This window comes from Lichenostomus cassidix, chromosome 3 (genome assembly GCF_008360975.1).
Source record: "Lichenostomus cassidix isolate B80296 chromosome 3, HeHo_3.0, whole genome shotgun sequence".
NCBI classification, from domain to species: Eukaryota; Metazoa; Chordata; class Aves; order Passeriformes; family Meliphagidae; genus Lichenostomus; species Lichenostomus cassidix.
The window spans coordinates 31,898,309-31,925,351 of record NC_139483.1 but is presented as its reverse complement, the minus strand read 5'-3'; the positions used below and the strand labels follow the sequence as shown (position 1 = coordinate 31,925,351).

Sequence of the window (27,043 nt, the reverse complement as noted above, 5' to 3'; positions counted from 1 at the left end):
AGGGTAGAAGTATCATCCCCGTTTTATAGACATATCATGCAGGTGGATCAAACTTTTTTATGGTAATTCCTGCAAGTCTGTGATCTGTATCTAGAGCCATGTTTTGACATGTGCTGTAGCCTGTCAACACCACTTCTTCACTACAGAGCTGTCTCCTTTGAAAGAAATTATGGGTCCAGCAAAGGACAATCTGAGAAATCTCTCTTATTCTTACCTGGCAAAAAACGATGCTGCCACCGAGGTGCCTGTGGATACTTCACTGGCAACATATGTGCTCTGGGAAGCAGGGAAGCTGTACAGGGAGGGTTTATCTGCATTGTAGCGGTTCAGTGCTGCTTCAGTCAGGCCCTCTCGACTAGTATCTGTCATAAGCTGAGATATCTGAAGACAGAAAGAAAAACAGAAGTGTCATCAGCTAAAGCTCACTGGCTGACCCTCCTAATCCAGCAATGCCTCCAGACTGCAGATGGAGTAGGAGAGAGACATTTCATTCACTACCTCTTTGCTGCTCTGTGAACAAGCTTATTGCAGCTTTCATGCTAATCTACAGTACTTAAGCTCAGCTCTAAACTTGTCTGCATTAAAACTAATGGGATGAATTTACTCCATCTCTAAAAGTGCCAATAATGTATATGGTTTTCCATCCAAACAGCAAAGAAAGAGTAAACCATAATCTGTGCTTGGTCTTACCTCATGATACAAGAAGGACAGCTTAGATTAGTGCAAAATATTTATACTTTACTTCAGAGGGAAAAAAATTAAAACCAACATATTTTTGTCTTTGTAAAATAACACACTACTAGTGTATTAAGCATTTTTGTTGACCTTTTTTCAGCAAACTCAACACAGCATAGGAAGAAATCCTTTGGAATCTTTGGCAATTTATAATCCCTCTGCAAAACTGGGATCATTACTATTCACTTTCATTGCTTTTCTTAAAAGGTTTTAAACATCATGAGATTTCATTCTTCTGATGGCCCATCTAACATTTTTTCCCCTGTTAGGAAGTCTCATCTCAGCCTTTCATTGTCTGAAAAGAATCAGAGTTCAAACAGATTTGACCCAGCTCTCCTCAAATCAACTGAAATATCTTCGATTTCAGAGAAAGCTGGGTCAGTTCTACTGAAGAAATTCCTCAATACTTTGAATTCAGTTTCTTGACTTCTTCTGCATGAATTGACAATGATGTAACGTCATCTCCTGTATTTCATGCAATTGCTAACAAATTCCCTTTCCTCCTTCCCTCATTTCCACCACAAATAGTTTCTGTTCACCAAGGCATGTCATGAAACTGCAACATATGCCTAAAAAGAACCCTCTCTGGTTATTGCTAGCAATCACCCATGGCATAGTTTTCTTCCCCCTGCAAAAAGCTTCCAAGAGGCAGTCTCTCACCCTTTCAATTTCATGCCTCTACTTTTCACCACAATAACAACAGAACATTTTTGTGAGGCATATCAAAAAAAGTATTTGAAATCATCCTGTAGCTCTTTTTCTACTTAGGCTTGCTTTACTTCACCTGTTAAATATTTCAGTTACTAAAAGCAAATTGAAGAACTGATTTGTATTTGGGAGGGAAGAAAGACATGATACAGCAACATTTTTTAGACCAACTATCACGTAAAGTGTGCTTTCTCTCATGGAGAATTGCAATCCATTCTGCTATGGCTAAAAAGATAATCCAAGTGTTTATCCTTATTTTACATACTTTTAGACCAATCAACTGCTGTAATACTTCAAGAACAAGAATGCTAAACTAGTCTCTCTATTTTATGAGGAACCAGTAAAATTGCTGAAAGTGCCCCCATCATGTTAATCCCATGCTGAGCCATTCCAATTTAGAGGATTCACTACACTGAATGAGCAGTGCTCTCGGAAGGCTACAGCTGAAATCCTGGACTTAAATCATCTCATACTACTGGTAGAATGTAGGAATTTAGGCTGTCTGCCAGGATACCTCCTTACATTTCCAGCATGCAGGCAGACAGTTCTTTAGTGTTCTGCTACCCTATGTATGTTCACCTGGGGCATCCAACACACTCGAATTCACTAAGTAATATTTCTGTAAATATTACGTAATATTTGATAACTCAGCTATTTATCTTTGCCATGAACGAACACAAAATTCTGTTCTGTCCCTCTAAATTATCCTGAAACCAAATTCCTCACCTTCCATATTGGGAACTGCTAAACAGATGGATTTTAAAACTCTCCCTTCAGGGAAGAGTACACATATAAACCTAACCTCATCTTAGTTCATCCAATTCAGATATCTGAAATCAGGATCGATCATCATTAATTAATTACCACTGCTGACCATGTCACTAGGAAGTGCTACTCCCATGGCAAATGGACAGCAGTTAAGAAGTTGATGAGTTGACTTATCTCAACTGCAATCATAACCTCCCCATCTTCTGCCAAATAAATATGCTCCAAATATGAATTTCCACAGCCAGGGCAATACATTTCTGTTGGTGTCAGCAGATCCCCTGAAGTTATGAGATGGTGAGGCTTGAAGAGGCATTTCAGACAATTGCAAAACAAGAAAGTATTTCTGCATCTTTGTGTTTGAGACAACATAAAAGCCATGTCACATTGATGACTTGGTTTCAGCAATTGTAGAGACTTTCCGAGGATCTTATCCACATCCACAAGTCTAATGTGAACTGCACAGAGCAATAAAATGCCTCAAACTGATTGTGCACATTGCCTGAAAGTATTACTCTCAAGCTTCCCAGAAATTGTCTAGATGCTTGGTTTCTGAGTTTTTGTATAACTAATTCTTATATACAAGCACTCAGAAATAATCACATGAGATTCCTTTAGAAAGATATAAATATAAACCACAGCCTCTCACCTATGCACCCAGAGAGAAGCAGATATTAGCTAGCAAATAGAATGTTAATGCTTTTTAATAAATGGAGATGAAGATCTTATAAAGCCTGTTATTTAGGTCAAATTTTCTTATTGTAAACTACAAAGGAATTGAAGAAGAATGTGGATATATTCGAACATATTTACTAATTCTGTATTTGTGGAGTACCACAAACAGAAAGGAGAGAAATGAGAAAAGTAATACTTATTTTAGTAATCCCATATACTGCGGGCAGATACAGAATGGGGTTGTTTCTATATAAATGTAGGAGTTTCAGTGGTATTGCTGTTTTGTCACGTGTCCTACAAAATAGTCCAAGTACTACAGGGATGGTCAGTTGATCAAACTGCAAGTTCTGAAAGATTTATATGGTACTGACCAGCAGCACCTGCTGAACAGGCAATAGCGTTCCTTCCTGTTCATTCACACAGCCTTCTTTGTTGCAGAAAACATGGAGCTGTTGTTGACATTAACACTTCATCTGCAAAAAGCAGCATTTCTGAGTGCCCTCCTAGAGATGCCCTGGATGGACATTCATAAAGCAGCATGTTGGGCTTGTCGAGTATTCTCTTGATCCTGAGGGTCCAGCAACACTGCCTGATTTCCTTACTGATGCTGGCACACTTTCTAGGAAAAAAAATATGCTTCCCAGCAGGAACTTGCCCAGAACTAAATTCCAAATGTACATAATGTCTATCCTTGTGTTCCATTGGTTTACTCTTTTCCTCAGCAAGGACACTTCTTAGTCAACAGTGTCTTACCAAAATGGAACATACTTAAGACATAGAAAAATCAAGACAAAATAAGAATGGGTTTAGCCACAGTCCAGGATCTCCTAATCTAGAAATGACCTTGAGTTTTAGCACTTTTTACTTTCTGCCATTGTGGGGTTTTTTTGAACAGTGAAAGGTCTCCAGAAGCAATGAAAGCTGAAATATTAACTTGTAATTCAAACTTTCTCTAATTCCTAATTTGGGAAGCTTACAACACTGCTTTGTGTTACACAGGTAAAAGCCCACAGAAATATCTTGCAATATTTGCAGTAACAGAATAACAGGCTTTGTCTGAACAAGTTCAAGTCACTCTGTTGCTGTCTTTTCCTTACATACCTTTGGTCATGCAGCCAGTGGAAATGAAAGGGTGAGATGGTGCTATGCCAAATTCTGTGCCAGGCTGCGAAACTTTTATGCATCCAGTACTTTCCAGAGTATTGTTTATACTGCCCAAATTTGTACATGCGGGTCAATCCACAGGCTGAGTACCTCGTTAGACACCAAGATGTGTGTCCTTAATATTTGACTAATAAATCCTCATTTATTCCCAAAGTCCAAGACACATATGTAAATCAGGGGGTAGAAAGAAGCCCAGAATATTCACATATCCAAAGACTACTGACTTCAAGTCAGTTATTTCACATTTCTTTCTTCCGCCTCGTAGATTAAGAGTGCAGAAACCATTCAAACTATTAAACCAAACTGAAGAGTGGGGTTTGGAGGCAATCTTACCATCTCATTTATTCTGTGCTCCAGTCAGAGTACCAAATTACCCCTTTCTCTTCTGGCTTTGCTGTCTGAAGTTCACACACACACACAAACTTGAGTAAATCACCTAGGATATATAATGTATTTAAGGACAAATACTCATAGAGCAGACATTTCCAAAGCTCTCAGAAAAATTCTTTTTCTCCCCATCCCAGTTCAAAAGACATAGATGAAAATTACACTTTGAGCATAAACAAACTCAGGTGATTTTTTTTTTACCTTTATCTTTTTCCACACTAACGTATGCCTGGCAAGCACATTTCCTGTAAATCTGCCTCTTTAGTGTCACCATCTCTCTTAGTAGATGCTGTTTCTGTACTTAAGGGGGGGAAAGACTTGATTCCTAAATTCTCTTTCTGTTCTGTGAGTACCCACATAGCATATACATGAGGTTTAAGATCAGTTAATAGGACATATTTTGAGAAATTCCTTTATAGAATTGTTGGCAGCACATCACTGCCTGGATAAGCAACAAAAAGACAAAGCATGAAACAACACAACCTTTCATGCCTCAATGAAAACCTTTAAGTGCACATGGAACAAGACAGATGCCCTTCCCTAGGCTCCATTCTTTTCTTCTGTCTCATAAATGCAAGGCAACCATTAACCTCCTCTTCCACTGCTTTCTGACACTATACAGCGAGAGCTGGAGATAAATCATGATTTAAATTCTGTACTTCATAGGAAAAAGATGGCTCTGCAGTTAAACCACAGGTGTTAGCCAGGCTAGATTCCCTTCCCACTCCAATTACAAAGTCTCTCTGTGCATAAGATTTGCCATCATGCAGTATGAGGTTAATTATATTTACATAAGGGCATTTTACAGCCAAACTCATTAATGTTTCTAAAGCTCCTAACTGAGGACTCCCAACTGAAATTACCTTACAAATGAAAGTTAGCATTTATGAAAGATGTGAAATAGCCGTTGCTCTGGAGGTAGCGAAACATTCAGGAACATCCCTACAACCTAGTTAACATCAATAACCAACAAATGAAGTGGATGCACAGAAATGTGTGAAATAGATCCATACCTGAAGCCAAATTTAAAATAAAAATCTGTGTTCACATTCACTATAAAGCAATTCTCAGTGTCCAGAATTCCTAACCTCAGGAGAGAAGCTCACTGGCAAAAAGAAACCAAAGGTAGAAAGCTCTCTTTCATAAACACCCGTACACTCATGAATTACTTCTTTGGCAATCCACTCTTTATTCAGAGCAGCACTGAATTTTCTGCCCAATAAATACTGACTGAATTACTTCCTGGGTTATTTTAGACAATAAATGTCTACATTAACCAAGAAAAAGGTTCTTCTTAAGACTTCCCTTTCAAAGATGAGTTGAGGGAAGCACAAAAGGATACATCTCTCAAAGCTCTGCATATCAAAACCATCATAAATTCATATAAACCTGTTTATGACACAAGCTTAACAGCTAAATACCAAACTTTCCAATATGCACAATCAGGTATTCTGGCTGTTCGACAATATTAATCTTTTACCTTCCAAACAACTCCTTTCGGCTCATCAGTTTATTCTCAGTCATAACAAGATGTTCTTCCTGTTCGGCTCAAGGAGGCTGGTTTCTGGTGTATGGGAGTAATTAAACAAGCCCTGGGAGGCACAACTCAGAGCACATCCTGTATGTGGTCTTTCTTCTGACACATGCATAGAAAACCAAATCACTCCTGAGAACTAAGCAGCCCTGCTTATCCTGGGCTTGCCCTACTAATTTTTAAAGGTTGAGGCAAGACTCTAATTTACAAACTAATTTTGGAAAGAATTTGTCCACTTTCTTTAGAAACTGCGTAAGAATTCACTCTCTGATGTGATAGTGCAGGAGATTGCAGAATGAGACAAAAATCTGAAGTTTTCTGTCAGCCACCAGCTTCCCAGCCACTAAAACTGTCAGTGGAATTACAGTAACTTGCCTATAAGAAGCAAGTTACCAAACATCAGAAAATAAACAGAGCGGGAGCTGACACTTCTTGAGTCTCTTCAGAAGGGAGGTTAAAGAAAAAAATATTGGAGTTCTACCTCACCTGGAAAAGGCATTCCTCACCAAGGGAATTTACCAATAAGTAGTAGTTCCTCTCCCCCCAAGTTAGCAATTTTTTGCTGAGCCCTTCTGGTAATACTGACTTCATCCCTTTTGCCTAACATGGAACTTCTGCATTAAGTTCTGTGCAGTAACAAAAAAGTGCAGCATAAATTTATGTTTGTGAGCACTCGAAGGACAAGATAACAGCTGGGATTTACTGTACTCAACATTAAAACAAAAAAATACAAATGTGGATAATTTAACATTTATTAGATTTCATTTTCATTATTTTACCATGTTGTTGGGAGAGGTTAGCATGTGAAAATAGGAAAGAGAAATAATAATGGGTCAGTTTCGACTATCATTATCAAACATAGCTTCAAATGTTTTGTGGTGAATCTGGCAGAGGGTTTACTGAACTACCAATAAATTGAAGTTGGATTTTAGGGGCAGAGGAGTAGAGAAAAAGAGAAATCTTGTGCTGCCCACACAACTATCAAATTATTAACACATCCTTTACAGGGCAAAAAGGAACAATTACACCATTCAATCAGAGCAACTTGAAAGTGGTGGTGATTTGCAAAGTCATTCATCTTTTAATACACCACAGAGTGCCAAGGACATACTCTGCATCTCTCACAAATGACTCTCTACAACAGAGGAAACATTTAAGGAATTACTCAGGACAAAGTCCACCTTTAGAAAAAATAATTTGGAATCAGTAAGCAAGTTCCTGTAGCTAAGGGCACTGACATAATCCTGCAGCACTCTGCCATTTGATTATGACCTTTTTCTCTCTCAGTAAAATACGAAGCTGCTCTACATCCAGAGACCACTGTGGCTACTGTTACAGACTCTGAACAAGAGCAAGACAGCAGATCCTGATAGTCCATTCCTTGTCAAAAGAATATGTTCTATGAGAAAGAGGCTGACAAAGGACATGCATAATGTCTGCTACATTCAAACCCTTTCTTGGATGTAATCATACTGAAGCTGCTTAGCTTTAGCTGTTCATCATGAACACTGAAACTCGGAGGAGTACCTTTGGGCACACTTTGCTCCTACTTTATGCAAATTTGCACACAAAATCTGATATATTGATGCAGCAGAAGGGGCTACTATAACAGCACAAATTGTGTGTAAACACAAAACAAGGCACCTTAGAAAGAGTGAGGTTTTTCAAAGGGGGAATCACTGGCATGGCAAGAATGCTGATTATGCTTCATATTTAATCAGAGTCAAAATTTAGCATAAACTACTTTTATTTAAACATAACTTAGTTACCATGGCAGCATGTAGAGTTAAATTGCAACCTCCAGCTTCCTGCTGTCCAAAAGAAAGATGACCTTTGACTGTTGCAGCCACGTTCCATGTCCCTCTTCAAAACAGATGATAATGATGATGACTATCATCATTATCACTATTATTATTAACACATATCCAGTGCACTTCTCAGCACAGATGAAATCCAAATTTTTGCAGACACGGTCACATCTTCCCATCAAAGCTGCTATGTTATATTTAGTTCCACGTCACACTCAAGAGCTCATTAAATGAAATATTTTGCCACGAATCGCTGAATGTCTCAAGATCAGCTACTTAGAGGCTGATCAGACATCCAAAGGTGGATTCCTCTTCCATAAGACATTTTCCTCCAATTCCTGCACTTAAGAATTCTGCCTAAAAAAAAACAGGGATTTTTTTCCAATTGGACCCCTCAAAGAGGCCTGGTGGGATTTATAAATGAGTACTACTCAAGGAGATGGCTGATGCCATCATGAGACCTCTCACAATGATTGTTGAACAGTCTTGGAAATCCAGAGACGTCCTGATTGACTGAAAGCTTGCTAACATTGTCCCAGTTTTCAAGAAGGGTAAGAGGAATGACCCTGGTGACTACAAGCCTGCCAGTCTTAGTTCAGTGCCTGGTAAAATCAGGAGGAAGATTATACTGGGAGTTATTGCAAAACACCTGAAGGACAGCACAGTCATCGGTCACAGGCAGCATGGCTCTGTGAGGGGAAAGGTCTGCTTGTCAAATCTGATTGCCTTTTATGACAAGGTAATGCACCTAGCTGATCAAGGAAAGTTAGCTGATGTAACCTTTTTGGATTACAGTAAAGGTCTTGATATTGTCTCTCACAGATCCTTCTGGATAAAATGTCCAGCACAGAGCTGGATAAATACATCACGGGATGGGTGAGGAACTGGCTCATGGGTTGGGTGCAAAGGGTTACAGGGAATGGGGACCTGGCACTAGGGGGGTTACCCAACATGTTCATAAACAACTTGGACACAGGACTCAAAGGAATACTAAGTATGTTTGCTGATAATACTAAATTGGGAGGAGCTGATGACTCCCTTGAGGTAAAAGAGGCCCTGCAGAGAGACCTTGACAAATCAGAGGACTGGGTAATTATTTGAAGTTCAACAAGGGAAAATTCTGGACTCTGTACCCGGGATGGGGAAGCCCTGGATGTATGGACAGACTGGGAAGGAGATGCTGGAAAGCAGAGCCATGGAAAGGAATCTGGGCATCCTGATCAGTGTCAGGTTGAATATGAGTCAGCAGTGTCCTGGCAGCCAGGAGGGCCAAGCATGTTCTGTGGGGCATTTACAGCAAGGGAGGGGATTGTCCCGCTCTAGTCTGTGCTGATGCAGCCTCACTTCTAGTCATGTGTGCAGTTTTGGGTGGCACAACATAAGAAAGATATAAAGCTATTAGAGATTCCAAAGAAGGGCTACAAAGAGGGGGAAAGATCTTCAGAGAGGGAGACTCCATAATCTCCCTGGGCAGCCTATTCCAGTGCTCTGCCACCTTCAGTGTGAAGTAGTTCTTCCTTATGTTATTTTCTGAAAGGTAAGGCCTCTACCTTGTTACAAAACCACAACAGCTATCAGAACTACCTTTTTGAATACCCTCAGTGTTTTTTGATGTCCATGCAGGATCATGCCAACCTTTCCTATTCCTCTTCAAGGAAGCTACAGGCTCAATAGCCATCCTGGGGCATAAATATGCACACTCTCCTGGCCCCAAGGGCCCTCAGTGAAGCAGACTTGCCCCAGGCAGACAGACCCCTGCAAGGCTGTGAGCCATCCCTTGGGAGTAAAGCACCATCAGCCAGGCCCACAGATGCCTCTCATTGACAAAGCTCCACCAAGCCTCTGCTGACAGAGCAGCAATATGCAAGGTTTCCCCATTGGCATATTCCCATACCAACTCTGCAAATGAAAAATAGGAACATCAGCTAGCAAAGAGAGGTTCTGTTCTCAATTTTGTGTCTCTAAGCATTTTAGCAATGCAAAAAGGCACCGTGCAACAACGCAATAAAACTGATTCCTTCCTCATCAAGAAGACAGCAATAATATGCCAATCTGTGGGAAAGCTGAGGCTGCCTATAGCTTTCAGAAGTTATTTTTTAAATCTACTTCTATGAAGCTGTTAATTCTCTTAATTACCTGTATATTTTGCTGCATTATGAAGATGTGCAGCTGGAAATTAATTGGGTCCTTTTCCACTATGACTTACTCTCTATCAGATTAGTAACATTTTACAAGAGAAAATGCCTTTCTTTTGTGTGACTCAGTTAAAGTCGATTTCTTACATCTGGATTCAGCACTCTCACTGTAATACCTTGTTTAATCAGCTACCTTTTGAGTCCTCAGCAGCCAGGCTAATTGTGCTAAAATAACCAGTGCAGCAATCGAAAGACATTTATGTTGAGTCCTGTCTGTACACATGGGGCAGCAGTTAAGTGAAATTACTGCATTTTGAAGGCACAACTCTATTTCACTGTGTGCAGGAGTCATGCATTTGTTATGAAAACAAGCTTTCATTTCTCTGATCAGTTACTAACTGCCAGCAATGTCAAGACATCATAAGAAGTTCAAATCTTACTGTAGCTGTTTCCTTAACACAAACAACAATCTGTGAGACACTGACCTTTCACTTGTCAGTTGACAAGAACAGCTCTAGAAGCTACCAGAGTGTGACAGCATGTGGGCTTGACTTAAATGGCATTATTGACCCAGAAAGGATCCTCTTTCTGTGGGTAGTGAGAGAGTAAGGAATAAAACCCACAATTAGTTTTTCCACACATAGGTGGAATCATTAGTCTTGATTTAAATGAAGACATATGGTCAAATTCTCCTACAAAAATACAAGGAGAGAGAACTACTTCATTTTCAGTATGAAAAAATAAATCTTACAGGCTTAGAGATTCCTGCAATGATTACTGCATAAGAATGTGGCATAATGCAAATTCAGTCCACACACATAATCACCTCAAGATCAGACCTTTTGGTGGGGACAAAATCAGTACACATCTGATGGGTCTCTTACCAATTTGCTCATGGAGACGTGCATGGGTTTGACACCCAGGGATCTAGAAAGTACCTATGTGGATACTAATACCATTCCAGTGGCTTCCCATCAGAAAGAAATTATAAATATCAGCTTTTCTATAAACTGCTGCCAGCGGTTTAATTATATTAGTGCTGGCAGATACCACAGCAATCCAAATTGCCCTTTTCTGTCCCTACTGTAAATAGTCCCTTAAAAATGTTCCTTCACTGTACCAACATAAAGATAGGGCAACAGCTGATAACAAGTTATCAGTGCTCATGGGAGCAGCCATGAAACTGTCTCATTTCCAGATGAGTCAATATGCACTTGCTAAAGAAAAAAACCTGGCTGTTCTGCAGAAGTTACGCATCAGCAGGAGCGACCTCCATAAATTTAACAAGGTTGGTCTTTCTAATCTCTGTCACAATACATGAACACATCTTTCTTTCATGTTAATAATAAAAACATCCTGCTATGGTTTTAAAATTATTTTATTACAACAATTGTCATTTTTTTAGCAGGAATACATGAAAAGAATTCAAAAGGTTCCAGAAAAGCCTTCAAATGACACCAATAGCTGGACAGAAACAGTTACTTCCTGCTCTGAAGGTGAATGCCTTAAGTCATACATTTGGTTGCCCTATTACCTTAGTTTGCATAGCTACAGCTGTTATTAGCAGTCATAAAAATCACTCAACTGTAAGCATTTGACTTGGAGGCCACTTCCCGGGGTGAATTCCATAGGCTGACAAGGTGCTCAGTTATGCTATGCTATCTTCTGTTTGCCCTAGATTTACTGCCCTCTAAGCCAATGAAAGCAAAAAAAAAAAAAAAAAAAAGAGGAGAAGCACATCCTCAACTGAACATCAAATTAAGTTCAGTTGAGTCATTAGTAATCATTAGTAAATGGCCCTCTCTCTGTTCTGGTTCCCTTTCAGTGGCATAAAGGGACCAACTTGCGACCATCAGGACACACACTTGTAATGGCAAGTTACTACTTGGAATGGGATGGATCTTTCATACACAGAATCAAACATCCTCAGCTTTTTACATATTCTCCTAGACTACTTCTATTTTCCAGGCTAATCATGTTCTTGTCTCCTCTCATTTGCTGCCACTTCTATCATGTTTTTTACCCAAATTGTCTAAACTGACAAAATGGAGTTCACTATTGTTTAAAAATAAGCTGTTTCAGCTTTGATTTGCAAGCCTTACAGGGATCCAAGCTAAGCACAGTTTTCCAGGCTCTAACTCAACACTACATTATCCAAAGCTGACCTAGCATTTAATTCAAGCGCACACAATGATCTTTCCCCAGTATATGTAATTTGCATTTTGGAACCATTATAATCCATCTTCACTATGACAGCTTTACAGTACAAAGATGACATTCCCATGTGTCCCCTTAGGGCCTTTGTACACTAAGAACTTTAAACATGCTAACTGTCCATTCTCAGCTGGAATTTTGTGCACATTCACTTGCAGACTGAGTAATTAACACCAATCCCCATTGCCCCTGCCCAGCTAAATAAAGTCAGATGAAGAATAATATTTGGCTCTCACCACTGATTTTAAATTACTCTTTTTTAGAAAATGCTGAAACATAACTCCTTTACTTCTCTCAGATGGCATTAAAAAAATCAGTGATCAATTTGTAAGATATAAACTGCAGACATGCATATTCTCAAAATTACACAGTTCTGAAAAATTAATTAGAGAGAGGAAGGCTTTAGTCTAAGTGTACTCTACAGCTAGTTCTGAAAAGGCAGAAGAGAGAACAAGTAAACTTGCATTCAGCACTATGCAAAACTAACAAATGGCAATCATTCCTCAAGAGATGATATTCCTTCAAATTCCATCACTATAACCTATCACGAGAATTTTGAATGGACAAATAACAACCTGATTTATCACGGCTTACTATCCACTAAAACAGAACTCAGATCAATCCAAGGGTATACTCCATACAGCTTTAATGATTGTGTATGATTTCCTGTCTAGGAGAAGTGCTGTGAAAGACAAATACAAGACAGTCATATGCAAAGTCATATGCATCTCAGCATCCAATGCTTTTAACTCTGGAATGCAGTGCACACAGGAAACACTACCAATTCTTTACTCTTTACTAAGAACTACACTTTTACTTTTACAGCAAAACTTACTCACAGTACATATCCACAGCGTGCTCTTCCAAATGATTGCCTGTCTCTGTACTACATTAATCTAAGGTAGTCTCATGCTTTATGAATTGTTTAAGACTCTTGTCATTTTCTTAATTGTTACCCCCTTGTAGGCATATTATTTCCTAAGTTTACTAGCAAAATTTGCTAATTGACTAGCTAAAGTTTATTATTTGTCTGAAAGTATACTGTCAAGACTTACAACTACATTCATTTCTTTCTCATTAAAATCAGCCTAAATGAACTTCAAATGGCTCTGTTCTACTTATTTCTCTTCTTATCTTTTTTTTTTTTTAAACACAGTGACAATGAATATAAAGTTTCTTCTACAGAAGTAGGACACAACCAACAATAAAAATTCATTGTCCCAAGGAGTGTGCACAAGAAACTAAACTGACAAAATGGAGTTCACTATTGTTTAAAAATAAGCTGTGATTAAAATTAGTGCAGGAGCAATTGGTTGATATTTTGTATAAGCAAACAGAAAGATTATACTAACTGACCCCTTGGAGATAAAATGGATTTACAATAGATTTAATTAAATATATTTAATGAAATTCAAATGTAACAACAACAAACTGGCACACCATCTGAAATTACACCTGAACTCTAGTAAACTATTCTGAGCTGTAATAAATGTCTCATTGTTATCTTCAGTTTTAATTTTGGCTTAATGCACCAAGAATTTTTCTTTGCATATGAAATGTTTTGAATGTCTCCCCTTCAACTTATTTAGTGGGTTTGCAATGTAAAATTTTCAGAAGTTACTTTTAAATCGTATTTTGAAAGGAATTCTTTATTCTATTTTAATTACATTTTTAACACAGCATCATGGACTGATTTGCTTTTCTGTAGTAATGTGAAAAGAAGGATCACTGACCACAGGTCAGTGGAAGTATAGTGCTGAACTCTGTACAGCTGAAGAAAAAAGGCCCCACTGTGTCTCTTCACAAAGTATACTACAGGCACTTAATAAGTCACCTTGCACAGACATTTACTGTAGGACAAGATGGGCATGAAGCAGCTCCAAAATGTAGAGCAGTACTACCTATGCAGGGTAATAAAGAACCAACCCTTCTAGAGCTAATGCTTGGTGATGCTTACTGCAGTGTCCCCTATGGACAGTGGGGTTCATTCACACAGGGTTCAGTCTTATCCAACATGAATAGATGATTATAAAACTCCCAGGGGAAAAAAAAAGAAAAATAAAAAAAAAAAAAAGTGTTACTGTTTCAAAGCTCCATTTTCCAGCAGAAAAGCATTATTATAAGGTTCCCTAGGAAAAAGCAGAGCATTGTAGGAGAATAACAGGATTTTAATATTTCCTGGAATTACTTTTATTAAGTCAGAAATCAAGGCAGAGTAAACAAGAAAGATATATCCTGGACTAAGGAGCTTTTTGAAAAAATATGTTTCAATGATGCTAAAACCTAAAAACTTCAGAGGTCAATTCAGAACTTCTGCAGTCTTTTTCTTTCCCAAGGGCATGCTTTCAAGTGAATCCTACTAAAGCAAAGTCCTTATTTGCAAGTTTCTTTTCTTCTCAGAAAGCACAGTAGCAGCTTGTTGTAAAAGGCAGAGTGTACGAACTCTGTGCAGTCGATAAAAATTCCAGTTCAAGCTGTATTTGAAGATAAAAAAACAATCAACCAGCAAGATATTTTTAGTCAGTCCCTTCTGTTACCAATGTTTTTCAAATTGTTCTGAGCCCTTATAATTTCTGTTTTATAATCCACTCTGATATTGATTCTTTCGGGCAGGCACAGAAAAATCCAACCTCAACATATGAAATGACAAGCTGGCCTTTTTTGTCCTGAGTGTAACAGGAGAAAAGGTTATTCTCTCAACCCTTCACAGACTGCACAGCAGCCATCTGAGGCATAGCCTTCTACTTTCCTGTACATCCACTTCTTGACACAGAAAGCATAGCACAATAAAATTTGTTTCCTCCCTCCAAGTATTTTTGATAATTTTAGAGATATGGACTTTAAAGTCTGCAAAATATCATACCTACCAATTCAACTGGGTGTATATTGTATGTATCCTGGTAAAATTTCATTTTTCCCCACTCCATGTCCATGCAACATTTAAAAAGTCTTGGGAGCAAATTCTCTAATGGCCTAAGCACAAACCATTCTCTTGCTGTAGCAGAGTTGTGACCACCAACAGGTCCTTTGGATTTCTGTGGTAGCATCTACAGATTCTTCAAAAAATTTTGAAGAGGCATTTCTACTCACTGTATTCAAACAGGGCACAAAAATACTAGCAGCAATAGCATTACCAAAGAACTTTTTTTACCACGAATCATATAAAATTTTTCAGCAAATAGAATGGGATACTGAGAAGCAAAAAGTTGTTTTCCAGTATTTCTGTTAAGCATTTATAACTAATAGGTGCCCTCCAGCTCTCTCACGCTCAAAAAGAAGCCAAGCCATAATAATCCTCCACTGCCACACTTGAAATCACCTTTACTGGAGAACATGGGAGGAATAAGGTGCTTTATTATTCATATTCACTGAATCATAAAATGCCTTGAGGCCACAGAAGTAATAGCCCGTTGCACCAGTGCCAACTGTCCCTGCTTCAGAGACAAAGCATTGAGATGGCAGGGAGAAGCAGCAAATATTCATAATACATGATTAAGGTGATTGAGCAGTGAATGGAAGAGGAAGCAGAGAAATCCACATTGCTGAGATTGGAAAAATCTCAATCTGCACATAAATAACACCCCTGTCTCAAACCCCTTTCCAAAAGTCTTGACCTAATGCAGGTCAGGTGTCTGTATGTCACCTATTTTTATATAAATAGGAATAAATCTTGGTAAGTTGGGCTCTGGCTGTGTTTAAAAGGATCTTTACAAAGGTTCTGAAGTGCAAGACAACAGTCAGGAGATCATAAGCATCACTACTAAATCCTGGCTGCAAATGGCATGTCCCAGCATTTAGGATTACAGAAACAAAGACCCTTGTGATGACTGACTAAGGACAGAAAACAATGAAAACCCAGTAACATGAGAACTGGATTTTTCCCTCCAAAGCACTTAGCTGCACAAAAACAACTTGATCCCTCATTTAGCATTTATATCTAAAAGTAAAATAAAACAGATAAGCTTTAGAACACTCTCTGATGCTCTTGTAATTTGTCAAGGAACCCTGGTGGCCAGGAAACTTTTGTTGTGTTGTTCTCCTAAGACACTTGAACAGTATATTGTTTTATAACTTACTGAACAGGACAAATTATATTATTTTTGGTTTACATTATTTCAAAGAAAAAAAAATCAGGAATCTCCACAAGCTTGCAAACTTAGCTTCAGTTAAACCTACCTAGCATTGCAAGACTCTTCAAAATTACTTTCATAGAAACTGGTCCAAATGTAGACAAAGCTTTCTGAGTGCATTTCCCCCGTCAGTCCAGTCTCTGATCACTACCATGATATATCTGTATCATACAATTACAGTCATGTCACATCTTTTACCACCTGCACACAGGCAACAAACTTCACACAAAGTCTTCAGGGATCAGAAAGACTGATCAATTAAGCACTGATAGTATCTCATTACTATACATTTTCTTGTGATGCACTCTCTATAATTTCTTTAATAGCACTTGAATTAATTTTCCATTTTCTGTGTTGCACTGCACTAACTGAAGAAATATACAAGAATAAAACAAAGAGATGATTGTGCTTATGATTTGTGTTTAAATCCAGCTACACTGCCTAGCTCCAGCAGTCTAAAACCTGCCAGGAAGGAAAGGAATAATAAACCATATCTGTCAGCTACATCTTAGAGAAAAGAATATATCATTATATGCTTTTAAAAAAAATTACAAAACTAGGCCTCAACTCTGCTTTTATTAATAGCCTTTATGTAAAGAAATTGCAGAATTCTTATTACAGGTGCTTTATAATTATCCAGTGACACTGAACGTGCAGCCACGGTGAAGTCAGGGAAGCAGAAGTGATTTCATCAAGCAGAGCTCCAACCTTTAAAGTCTTTTTTTGCCTCTCCCACTAGCCAAAAGCCTTTACATAAATTTAGCCAGATTTTTAATAAACACATACACATGCCACTTTCCCAAGTTAAGCAAAGTATCATTTTGAAGTAAAGCTTGACAGATGCAGGAATTTGATTCAAAGAGCTCTCACAATAGAAACATTTCACTCAAACAGCAATCCATACTACTGTGACCTTGCACTGGTTGCAGCTTAGTCTCTAGATGTTCTTCACATCTACCACTCAGACCTGAGGCTTTCCTGCTGCACAGAACCAAATCCACAGATACCTGACTGGCAGATGTGATGGTGACTCCAGTGCTCTTATACAAAGAGGAGCTACGGATGCTCCTGCTGAGATTTGCTAGTAACGTTAACCACAATGAACACCAACTAACCTCTTGGAAAATGAAAGCTTATTACCATTCCTTCAACCTTTGGAGAAGTTCTGAATTCTACTTGAGAGGTTATGTGTGAATGAAAGGTGAAGTGCAATTTCATTACTTCTCAGAGCAGTATGCAGATTTAAAAAAACATTTTCATTAGCTGAGAGGGGCTTTTTCTCACCTTTGTACAGATGCAATTCTTCCTTATTCTTCATAAAACACAGTTTGGCACATTCGAAGTTCAAAAGAAGATGGACAATCAGGTTTCTGCTTTTATTTGTCAAGAGCAGTTCCAACAGACTCTTCAGTACAGGGTGAAATCAGAAGAGTATGGAAAAAAAGCTTCCCCCCTCACCAACCCAAAAGGGAAGTGGAGGCCCCCATGAGTGCAAAATGCCATATTTGCTGCCATCACCCCAGCTGTTCTCACACTCTCTCTGATCAGATCTTACAGGGCTTATGTTGCTCTCACTCTTATCCGTATTACACCAGTGTTGCTGCAAAGCCATTAACCTGGAGTGAGACAGAAGAGGATCTGGTCCCAAATGTATTTTATCTGACAACACTCACCTCTCAAGTCCTCAGTGCCCTGGAATATAAGTGGAGAACCAACCACTTTAACTCAAATCCACTGAATTAAAGAAAGCTGTCCGAACAGAGAAGCTGATGCTCCCTTTCTGATGCCATTTCAGAAGCACTTTAGAGAAAAGAAAATAATGGTTTTACGTGATAGCTGTGTGGAACCACATTTCAGAGTTTCATGAGTCTCTAGCCATGCATTCCTTACTTCCCAGAAGCTCAGCATAGTATCAAAGCAAAAGGTTTTGTAAGTTTATTTTTTGCATAGTAAGTAACATACTTCTTCATATTTAGTCTCAAATACTTTTCTAAGTAGAAATGGAAGGTTAGAACAGGATTCTACAAAAAGCACGAAAAGAACATGAAGATTATTCTAAATCTAATCTTAATTCTATGTCCCATTTATGTAAAGCAATGTGAGAAACAAATATCTTAGTCAATGAGACGGTACATTGATTTGTGTCTTCTCTGAGTGGTATCCCTTAGGAATTTAAAGGAAAGATCCTAAAAAATTGCTTTCTAACTCTTTTGTCATCCTCTCCTTCCGCTCTCAATTACAATGAGTTGCCCTTGCTTTAGTACATTTCTTTTTCCTCTCTTCTTACAATAGATATTGAACAACTAGTAAAATACAGGAGGAGTATTAGCCACAAGACTGAATCCTTATGCAAAAGTAAAGACCCACATGTTGCTCAGATGAACGATTCAACCCAAGAGAACTTTTAGAATCTTTTCGAATCTTCACACACTTCAGCAAGAAATTTTTAAAAAGTAAAATAATTCTGAAACATACAACACTTACATTGAACTCTGGAAATGTTGTAGAAACTCCTGGAAAAGAACTTTTCACTGATCTGTTTATCACAGGCCTCCCTCCAAAACACAGCACCCCTCACCCACTTTCAGAACAGAGGGACACAGTCTAAGGGCTGAGTATCCTCCTCCCAGGGCACCCAGTTACACCTGTGCCAGAAAGTTTCAGTGGCAAATACAGAAATTCCAGTCCTTACCTACATATTGGCTGTACTTAAAGAAGCCTTCTCCATACATTTTAAGATATCAAAAGCCTTCTTCTATACAGAACTTTATATCCCACTTTCTTTATCCTAATATCAGAAAGAAGGGACCTTTTATTGCCCATGTGAAAACATAATACTTTTATGAATTTTTCTAAGCTTTTGGCCTCAATACTTTTTCTAATAAGTTCCAAAACAACTGTACATTGCATAAAAACCATATTTCCTCTTACTTCCAAATTGGCTGTATTAGCTCTCCATGCTCTCAAACTATGAAATAAAGCAGGAGCTGACCATTTTTCTCTCTAGTTCTGCGCCACCTTGTTTACATCATAAGAAACGAAAGGACAATTTTGCATCAATGTATCAGTTTGTCTTCCCCCCCCATCCCATCTCTACATCAGTTTTCTCACTGTTAAAACACCACTCCTCCTCTCAGTTTATTTTTTTTTTCAATTGATGCAAGCAATCAGCACAGCTATTACTTAAGAAACTAAACTAGTCTCACATGTGGGCAAAATCCTTAAGCTACAAGCAGGGAAGGAAACCAAGACTCCAAATCCTCACTAATTGTGATCTTCTGGCTTTTGCTAATTTACAGGATTAACTCACTCCTATAACAGTCCAGATTTCTTCCTCACATCACAATTGAGTCACGGGGTTTTCATATCCACAGGATAAGCCTATTTAGCTCTTTTCAGTCCATGGGATACCCTTTACCTCTTTCTTCCCTTGGTCACCCCAGTATCATGAAGGGGAAAAGTAATGATTCTAAGGTCATTAAGCCATGCATAAAAATGCCGTAAGAGATCAAATCATGCCAGACTAATGCAAAAAAAGAAACCTCTCCTACAGTTCACACAGACTCCAGTTTCCCCTCTTGATGATATTAGAAAATCAGTATATAACTGGGCTGTTAGACGAAGGGGTAGAAAGGAGAAATGAAATACAAATAACCAACTCCTGTAATATACAAATTGGATGATCAAACAATCATGGCAAAATGTCAGCTGATGACATATGCTGACTTTAGTAGGGTTATATCTAATTATTAGTGACTTGGCTTAAAAAGGCTTTTAGTCAGAGAAAAGCTACTTCAGAGATAACAACTAATGCATGGGGGAAGAGGGCAACAGAGATAGTCAAGCAAGGATATAATTTTAGTGCCAATGAATTTGTTTGACAGTCTTTTTCTTGGCCCAGTCAAACAACCTTTGTAAATAAAATTCTTGCACTTTTAGTGTATAGTCTGACTATGGAGTCATGTTGTTAAGAGTCCAGGTCACAGAATAGAAAAATAAAATTTAAAAAAAAAAAAAAACAGTGCAAGAATTTGCACACATTTGTTCAGCATCATCATTTATGAGCTCACAGTAATAGGAATAAAAAGGTTTTTACTACATTCAGGGAGCCACCACACTCAAATGTGGATCTTGTACATATGGTGACTAAGTTGCTATTGAAACATAAGCCATCAAAAAAATTTTGGACCAAAGCCTAACTGCACAATGGCAAAATACCTCCAGCATTTGGTGTCTCAGGGAATTGTGTGTGGCTGCATAAGAACATGGTACTAGAAAGCTCAGTATACAAATCTTTTTTTTTTTTTTTTTTTGCTGCTAAGATGCTTTGGTAAAATAGGTCTGGCTCTAGGAAGCATGGAATAATTACAGAACACACCTGTTAGTATGCAGATGGAGAAAGTAACTTGATTTCTGTACCTTGCATTATATGCTTTAGAAGCTACTTAAATTACCCTGGCACTGTTATAGCAATCATTAACATTTTATCTTTATCCTGCTGAACACCAAGAAACAACAGAAGCAGCAGCAAAGGGAAGAGAACTAAATTACACAGCAAAGACTTGGAAAAAAGCTTGGAATCAAAATCCTGGGTGGCAATACCTCCCACACAGGTATTGGCTCTCCATCTTGTACCCAACTCTAATTATTACCAGTTTCTTTTTTAAAGCCTGTGCCTGAATGAACTGATGTGTTATGAGACAGAGCCATGACCTAAGTAAACTCCAAACAAGTCATTCATCACAGCAAAGCTCCAGAACAAGCTGGTACTTTCTCGGAGAACTGTTCTTCTAAACACACGTTATACATAAAGGGGAAACAGAAAGCACATACTGTAGGCTTTCATCAACTGTACACAAACAAAGCCTTTTAAAATTCTGAATAGGCTTAAGATCATTATGCCTGGGGCCAAGAGGCTCTCAGTAGTTTAAGATCTCATTTTCCAAACTTTTGGTCAAAAGAGTCCTTTTAAGTGCAGGGGAGAAAGGAACACTTTTTCAGTGAATATGTTATGCTCACAATGCCCCTACTCAAATCCTTATGTGCACTGTCTTTTTGCCTACCAAAATCAAACTTCACAGCCTCAAGGTCAGGAGCAGAAGGTGCTCACCCACATCAGCCTCCACATTTTCTGTTACCCATCATTCCCTCTTATGGCCTAAATTGTTCCTGGAACAGTTGACCTTCTCCAGTTCTTGGGCTCATTCTGACCTTCCTGTCACTCAAATCTGCCAAACACACTGCTAAATTTCCTTTTGTTTGCTTTTTGAATTTATCTACTTCAAGACATGAAAACATTCTCATGCAGACCCAGGCGGGTAACTAGAAGATCAAGGAAATGTCCCCTGTTTCATATTCCAGACCTCACATCATGATGAAGTTAATGCCATGCTTTTGGTTTAAAGGCACACCAACACGAGAACCATGCAGGTAATTTAATATTTTAGCAAAAACTGGAGTACTTTAACCCTAGAAGAAGTGCAGCCAGGTTAATCTAGTCACTATTATCCACTCCTTTCCCTTTGAAAGCAAATTCTGAATCAGTCTGAACTCCTAAGGATTCAAATCTTATTCTTTAATGGGTTGTTTTTGTTTTAGCTACTTTATCAGCTTGGGATAATAAAATAATCAATGTGTTATGCATTGAATTTAATACTGCATTCTCTATAAAAATTGTAAGAAGCAATAATTTCATCAAGGAATTTGGACTTTTCACTCCTACATTAGTACCCCAGGCCCAAAGGGTTTCTTTCCTTTGGAAGTGTTCAGTAATAATTGGCAACTAACAAAAGTGTACTTAACACTGTGGTATCCTGTAATTCACATCAGCAGCTGCACAAATAATTACAGCCCTTCTCAGGTACAACCTCAACAATTTAAATGAGTTTTCTCTGAGCAGGGAAGGATTGAAATCCCTTTGAATGATAGGGAGATACACAGAAGTCTTTACAAGTGTTAAAACAGCCCGATCCATGGGGTATATACAAATGCTACTGCCAAAGAGCATGGAAAGAGCATTTTCAGACTGAATCAAATTCTACTGAATTTTGTCAGGTATTTTTCTACATGTATTAAACAGAGAGAAGCCACTTTTACCCTGACCGGGTAAATATTTCAGCAATCCCATTTCCATAGAAGGATTGTAACAGGACATGCTCTTTTCTTTAAGATCAATCAATACCATTTTCCTTGCCTTGGATTCCGTGGTTTTTAAAAGGACCACTTACCATTAAAATTTGATTCAACCCCTTTTGAGTCAGGCCTAGGGGACACCACAGATTTTTGTTTCTGTTTCAAGAAGTGCCTTAATATGGGATCACATAAAACAGGGACAGTGGGGTCACCTGCACCATTTCCTAATCTCCAGGCAGAATCAATTTTGCCTAAAAAATTCTTAGCAATCATTCTTCTGATGTTCTTAGGAGACTCCATTGATTAGTTCAAATAATGCATCCATGAACTTCCTAGAAACTTTTTACATCTGACATGCATTGCCAGTTAAAGATGATATCACTTCCATTTTTTCAGATTTTAAACCTGTAATACATTACTAAACCTGGTAATGTATAAATTCCCATTTGTTTTACTCACTCCTGATAGCAAGTGCTCTATCTGCAGAGTTAATTGAATAGTGGCATGTCATTTAAGATTTGTCCTAAACTACAGTAGCTGCTGAGCCTTACAATATCACAACACTCCATTTTTTTAATAAATATCTTTTTGTTGATTTTAATGGTTTTTCTATTGGGACTGAAACAAAAATTAAAAAACAGTAATTAAAGACAGTAATTAAAAAACAGTAATTAAAACCATAACAAGGCTTTAATTTTAGGCAGTCTGAAAGGGAAAATGCTAGGAAAGGAGTAACATCCTACAGCTTACAACTGCAAGAATACTTTTTCATGCTTAAAATTGCAGTGAGTCAATTCTGAGCCACAGAATGTCACTTTCAAACTAATGTTTTGGGGTTTTTTTTTAAGCTACTTTAAGGAAGACATCACAGTCAGTTTTCAAGGTACTCAACCATTTCTTTCAAGTTATCTAGACTGTCTAACAAAAGCTGATTTACAATGGGAGGTGTCTACCACAGGTGCCATTAAGTCTAGAGCCATGAGACTGACTTCTCCCTGGACATCTGTTTAACAAGATTATGATGTGTAAGGATACTGCTCTTCTCTGTGTGAAGTGCAAGGTTTTTTATCCCAAGAAATTATTTTCTACTCCTCTTAACTAATGCACAATGAGGTTTTCTAATCTATTCTTAAGGGAAGGCAAGAAAAATTAATTAATATATAGGCACTCACAAGTAAGTAGGCTAGCACCACTTTTTTTAATTCATCTCTAAATCAAGAAGGGTTCTAATTAAGATGAGATAACAAATTCATCTTCCTTGTGCTCTTCCCCAGCAGAGTTTTGCAACTGTGAGTGCATAACAGAAATACATTTATATGGGACCGAGATCTAAAATGTTCTGAAAATCTGTATCAAGTAAGATTGGTTTCTGCACAAAAAAGCAAAAAAGCTTGCATCAAACCAATATTTGAAAATACAAATAAATTACTTTTCAAACTTTTTCTTCTTACTTGACTAATTCCCAGTCTGATCCAGATACTGTGTTAACAAACATTAAAATCCTTTTAGTGTGCTTAAAGACAAAGGCTATCATTATTATTTCTCAGCTGGAGAATTAAATGTGACAGCTTAAGTGTACTAAGAATTTTAACATTTGAGGGTGGAATCTTAAAGATGAAACTTACAGCCAACATATTCTAACACAGACCAACATTACTATGTTTGTTTGGGGTTTTTTTGGTTTGTCACTTTTTGTTTTGCTATTGGTTGGGTTTTGTGTTGGCTTTGTTTGTTTTTTGGCTGAGGGGTATCTTGCAAGCAGGCAATCTTTTCTATTTCAAGGTTACTGAAAGGCAAGGATAGGGAAGAGTCCTGAATTTAACTGCAGCCAAACTACAGAATTAGTCTGGACAATTCTGAATATTAGATTCTTCTTAGTGAATATTTTTAAGACCAAATTAATCATCAAGGAAATGCAAACATTATGAAAAAGTAAACAAAAACTACATTTTCACAGAAGATTAACCTAAAAGATTGTGAGTGCAATAAAATGGAACTAATTTTCCTAATACAAATAACAGTTATTCAGATTTGTTAATGTGCACTCTTTGTTTGGTTTTTTGTGGGGGTTTTTTGGGTTTTGGTTTTGGGGGAGGGCTTGTTGAGGTTTTTTTGTTTGGGGTTGGTTTTTTGGGGGGTTTAACCTGAAACACAGATCAGATTTTTTTTCTTAGTTCAAAACTATGATCGCATACTGACCTACCCAAATGTGATTCAGGTTCAGTGGAGCATAAATCCACAAAAGCATAAGGTCACATATTTTCCAGATAAAATAACTGTACTTCATGTCTGGTTTTACCTAGTTTGCTTTGGTGCATGACAATATCTTAATGCTTATGAATAACATCGCTTTTTTCTGGCTGCAATATCAGTTAGTCATACTAATAAAAGTTAAATATTAATTTTAGGGATCTATCTTACAATATGTTCATAATTCAGTAGAAAGACCAACTTCCAAAGTTATTTACATGCCTAAGGAAGCCAACAGGGACATTTGTGAGAACATGTGAAGAACAGGCTTATGTCACCATCTGCAAGTGCTTGGGCACTCTGAAAATCCCACCAGCTGCAGTTGAGTGCATCAGAAAGCCAACCTCTGGTGTACAAAAGAGACTTCTGTGCCCTCTGGCCTGGATGGGTTCACAGGTACTTACTGGTGTGGTACACCAGAAAACAGCAGATCAAAGAGGAAGAAAAAAACATGCTAAGAAGTACACTAAAATCTCCCAGAACTGCTAAAATCTAGAGATTACTGGTGAATCCACTGGCATCAAGGATGTAGGCAACTTAGAATGAGTCAATGAAGTTAGTGCCTGCTGTATCTACTCAAATGATCACACATACATATGATGGAATAAAAGATCATTTGGATCCTTCCTCAATATCAACTCAGAAATCACACGTGCATTAGTGCCACTTTCCACTGGGAGTAAATAAGTGTGGCTGGCTCTGTTGTTGCTCCAACTGAGTATTCTGAGCAAAAGTGAATGAGGACTGTGTGAGCAAATAATTGCAAATACTGTAAGATTTGTTACCTGCCATTAAAAACAGCTCAGCTCTGCTATTAATAACAGCTGAATCAACAAAAGGTGTTCTCATTAATACTGCTTTCGATCTGTGTCTCCCTCAACACAACACCCTGTGTGGGAAACGGGGATTCATAGCACTCCTTGTTCTAGAGCTCAATAATACAAGTGGCTCAACTTCTACCCCAAAGGAGCAAGCAGTGCTAGTATGCCCATGCAAGCTTCAATGAGAAGGGAACAAATATGTTCTGTTATTTGAAAGTACTTACTTGGTAGGGGTAGAGAGTGACTCCATTTGTTCTTGACAAAGACCAGGTGCCATCAAGGTACTGGTGGGCCTGGATAGCCACAGAGTTGAGAACATTGCCATTGCTGGGGCTGGTGGCCATTTGAAAGCTGACCTTGGCTTGGTGTCCAGGAGAGCCATTTTTTTTCTCCACCCCATTGCCAATTCCTAGACTGTTGGGTTTTCCACCGTGTTTGTTGGCAACAAAGCCAGTATAATTGGATGGAGCATAAGGAGCAGGCACGTAGGCCCAGTCCCTGGGCTGCAGGCTGCCCATGTGCCGGGGACTCACTAGCGTGGGGACATTGGGGAGAGGCGGGGGAGAGCCTGGTGAGGCATCATAATGTTCTGAGTTGGCAGCTTGCTCCAAGGTCAGCACCATCTGAATGGCCTCTTGCTTCAGCTGGTTCAGGTGCGTGGCACAAACATCACATCTGTTGTCCTTCTCATTCCAGGCCTTACAAATGGTATTGGGAACTTGGAGCTTCTCGTGAATCACCGAAGAGAAACCTGGGTCCTAAAAAATCAAACAGAGAAGGGTAAGGGGGGGACAGGAGAGAAATGTTTAACCATAGTCACCCCACAGTGAAACATTATTACTGCATTTCAAAAGCAAATTTACGAGATAAGCTTAGAATGGAAACAAAGGCTTTTAGATATAGTCAACATGTGCCAGCAGCAGAGCTGAACAAAACTGAGAAACTAGATTGTGTCAGAAAGAAAAAAATTCTTTTATTTTTACTGATAAGTGGCAAATATTATAATTCCACTGCAAGCTTCAATGCATGGCAGAGAAAAGGAATTAACTTGTTTCACACCACTGCACCTAATTTCTGGCTTGAATGAAATCTACTCTTAGTTACACAGGTAGGATTAAGAGCAACTCCACTATAGCCAGTGGACTTGTAGCAAGGTTCACAAATCCATCTACTCATCAACACCACCTTTTGGTACTCAGTAAACCTAGGAAACACTCTGCATCAAAAATTTAACACTTCAAAAGCAGCTGTAAAGAAAAACTAAATTAAAACACAAAAGTAGCACCACTCTCCCAAAAATTCTTTTCAGAGTCCAAAATGGATAGCTGATCAAGTAATTTACCAAGGACACACTTTTCAGCCAAAAAATTTAAAAAAAAAAAGAAAGAAAACAAATCACCTTTTTGTTAATGAAATGTTCTACCACTATTTTGGGTATCTGCTCATAACATAAAACAAACTGGCAATTTTTTTAAAAAAATACAAGATGTATAGAGTTAATAATCTGTAAAGAATTATTTTCTTCTCTGAAAGCATGGACAGTTTTGGTGCAAAACCACGTAATCAGGTTTAAAGCCTCTTGTCT

General features: G+C 38.3%; 1 protein-coding gene across 1 annotated transcript in view; it reads right to left on the bottom strand.

Moving 5' to 3' along the window:
* The window catches only part of KIF26B (kinesin family member 26B), a 293,798-nt gene that overhangs the window by 179,036 nt on the left and 87,719 nt on the right, over window positions 1-27,043 (bottom strand). The window contains exons 3-4 of the mRNA XM_085055178.1: window positions 25,683-26,216; window positions 215-381 (exon numbers count right to left, since the gene is read on the bottom strand). Coding sequence (XP_084911304.1) covers window positions 215-381; window positions 25,683-26,216 — 701 coding nt within the window. The remainder of the gene's footprint in view (window positions 1-214; window positions 382-25,682; window positions 26,217-27,043) is intronic.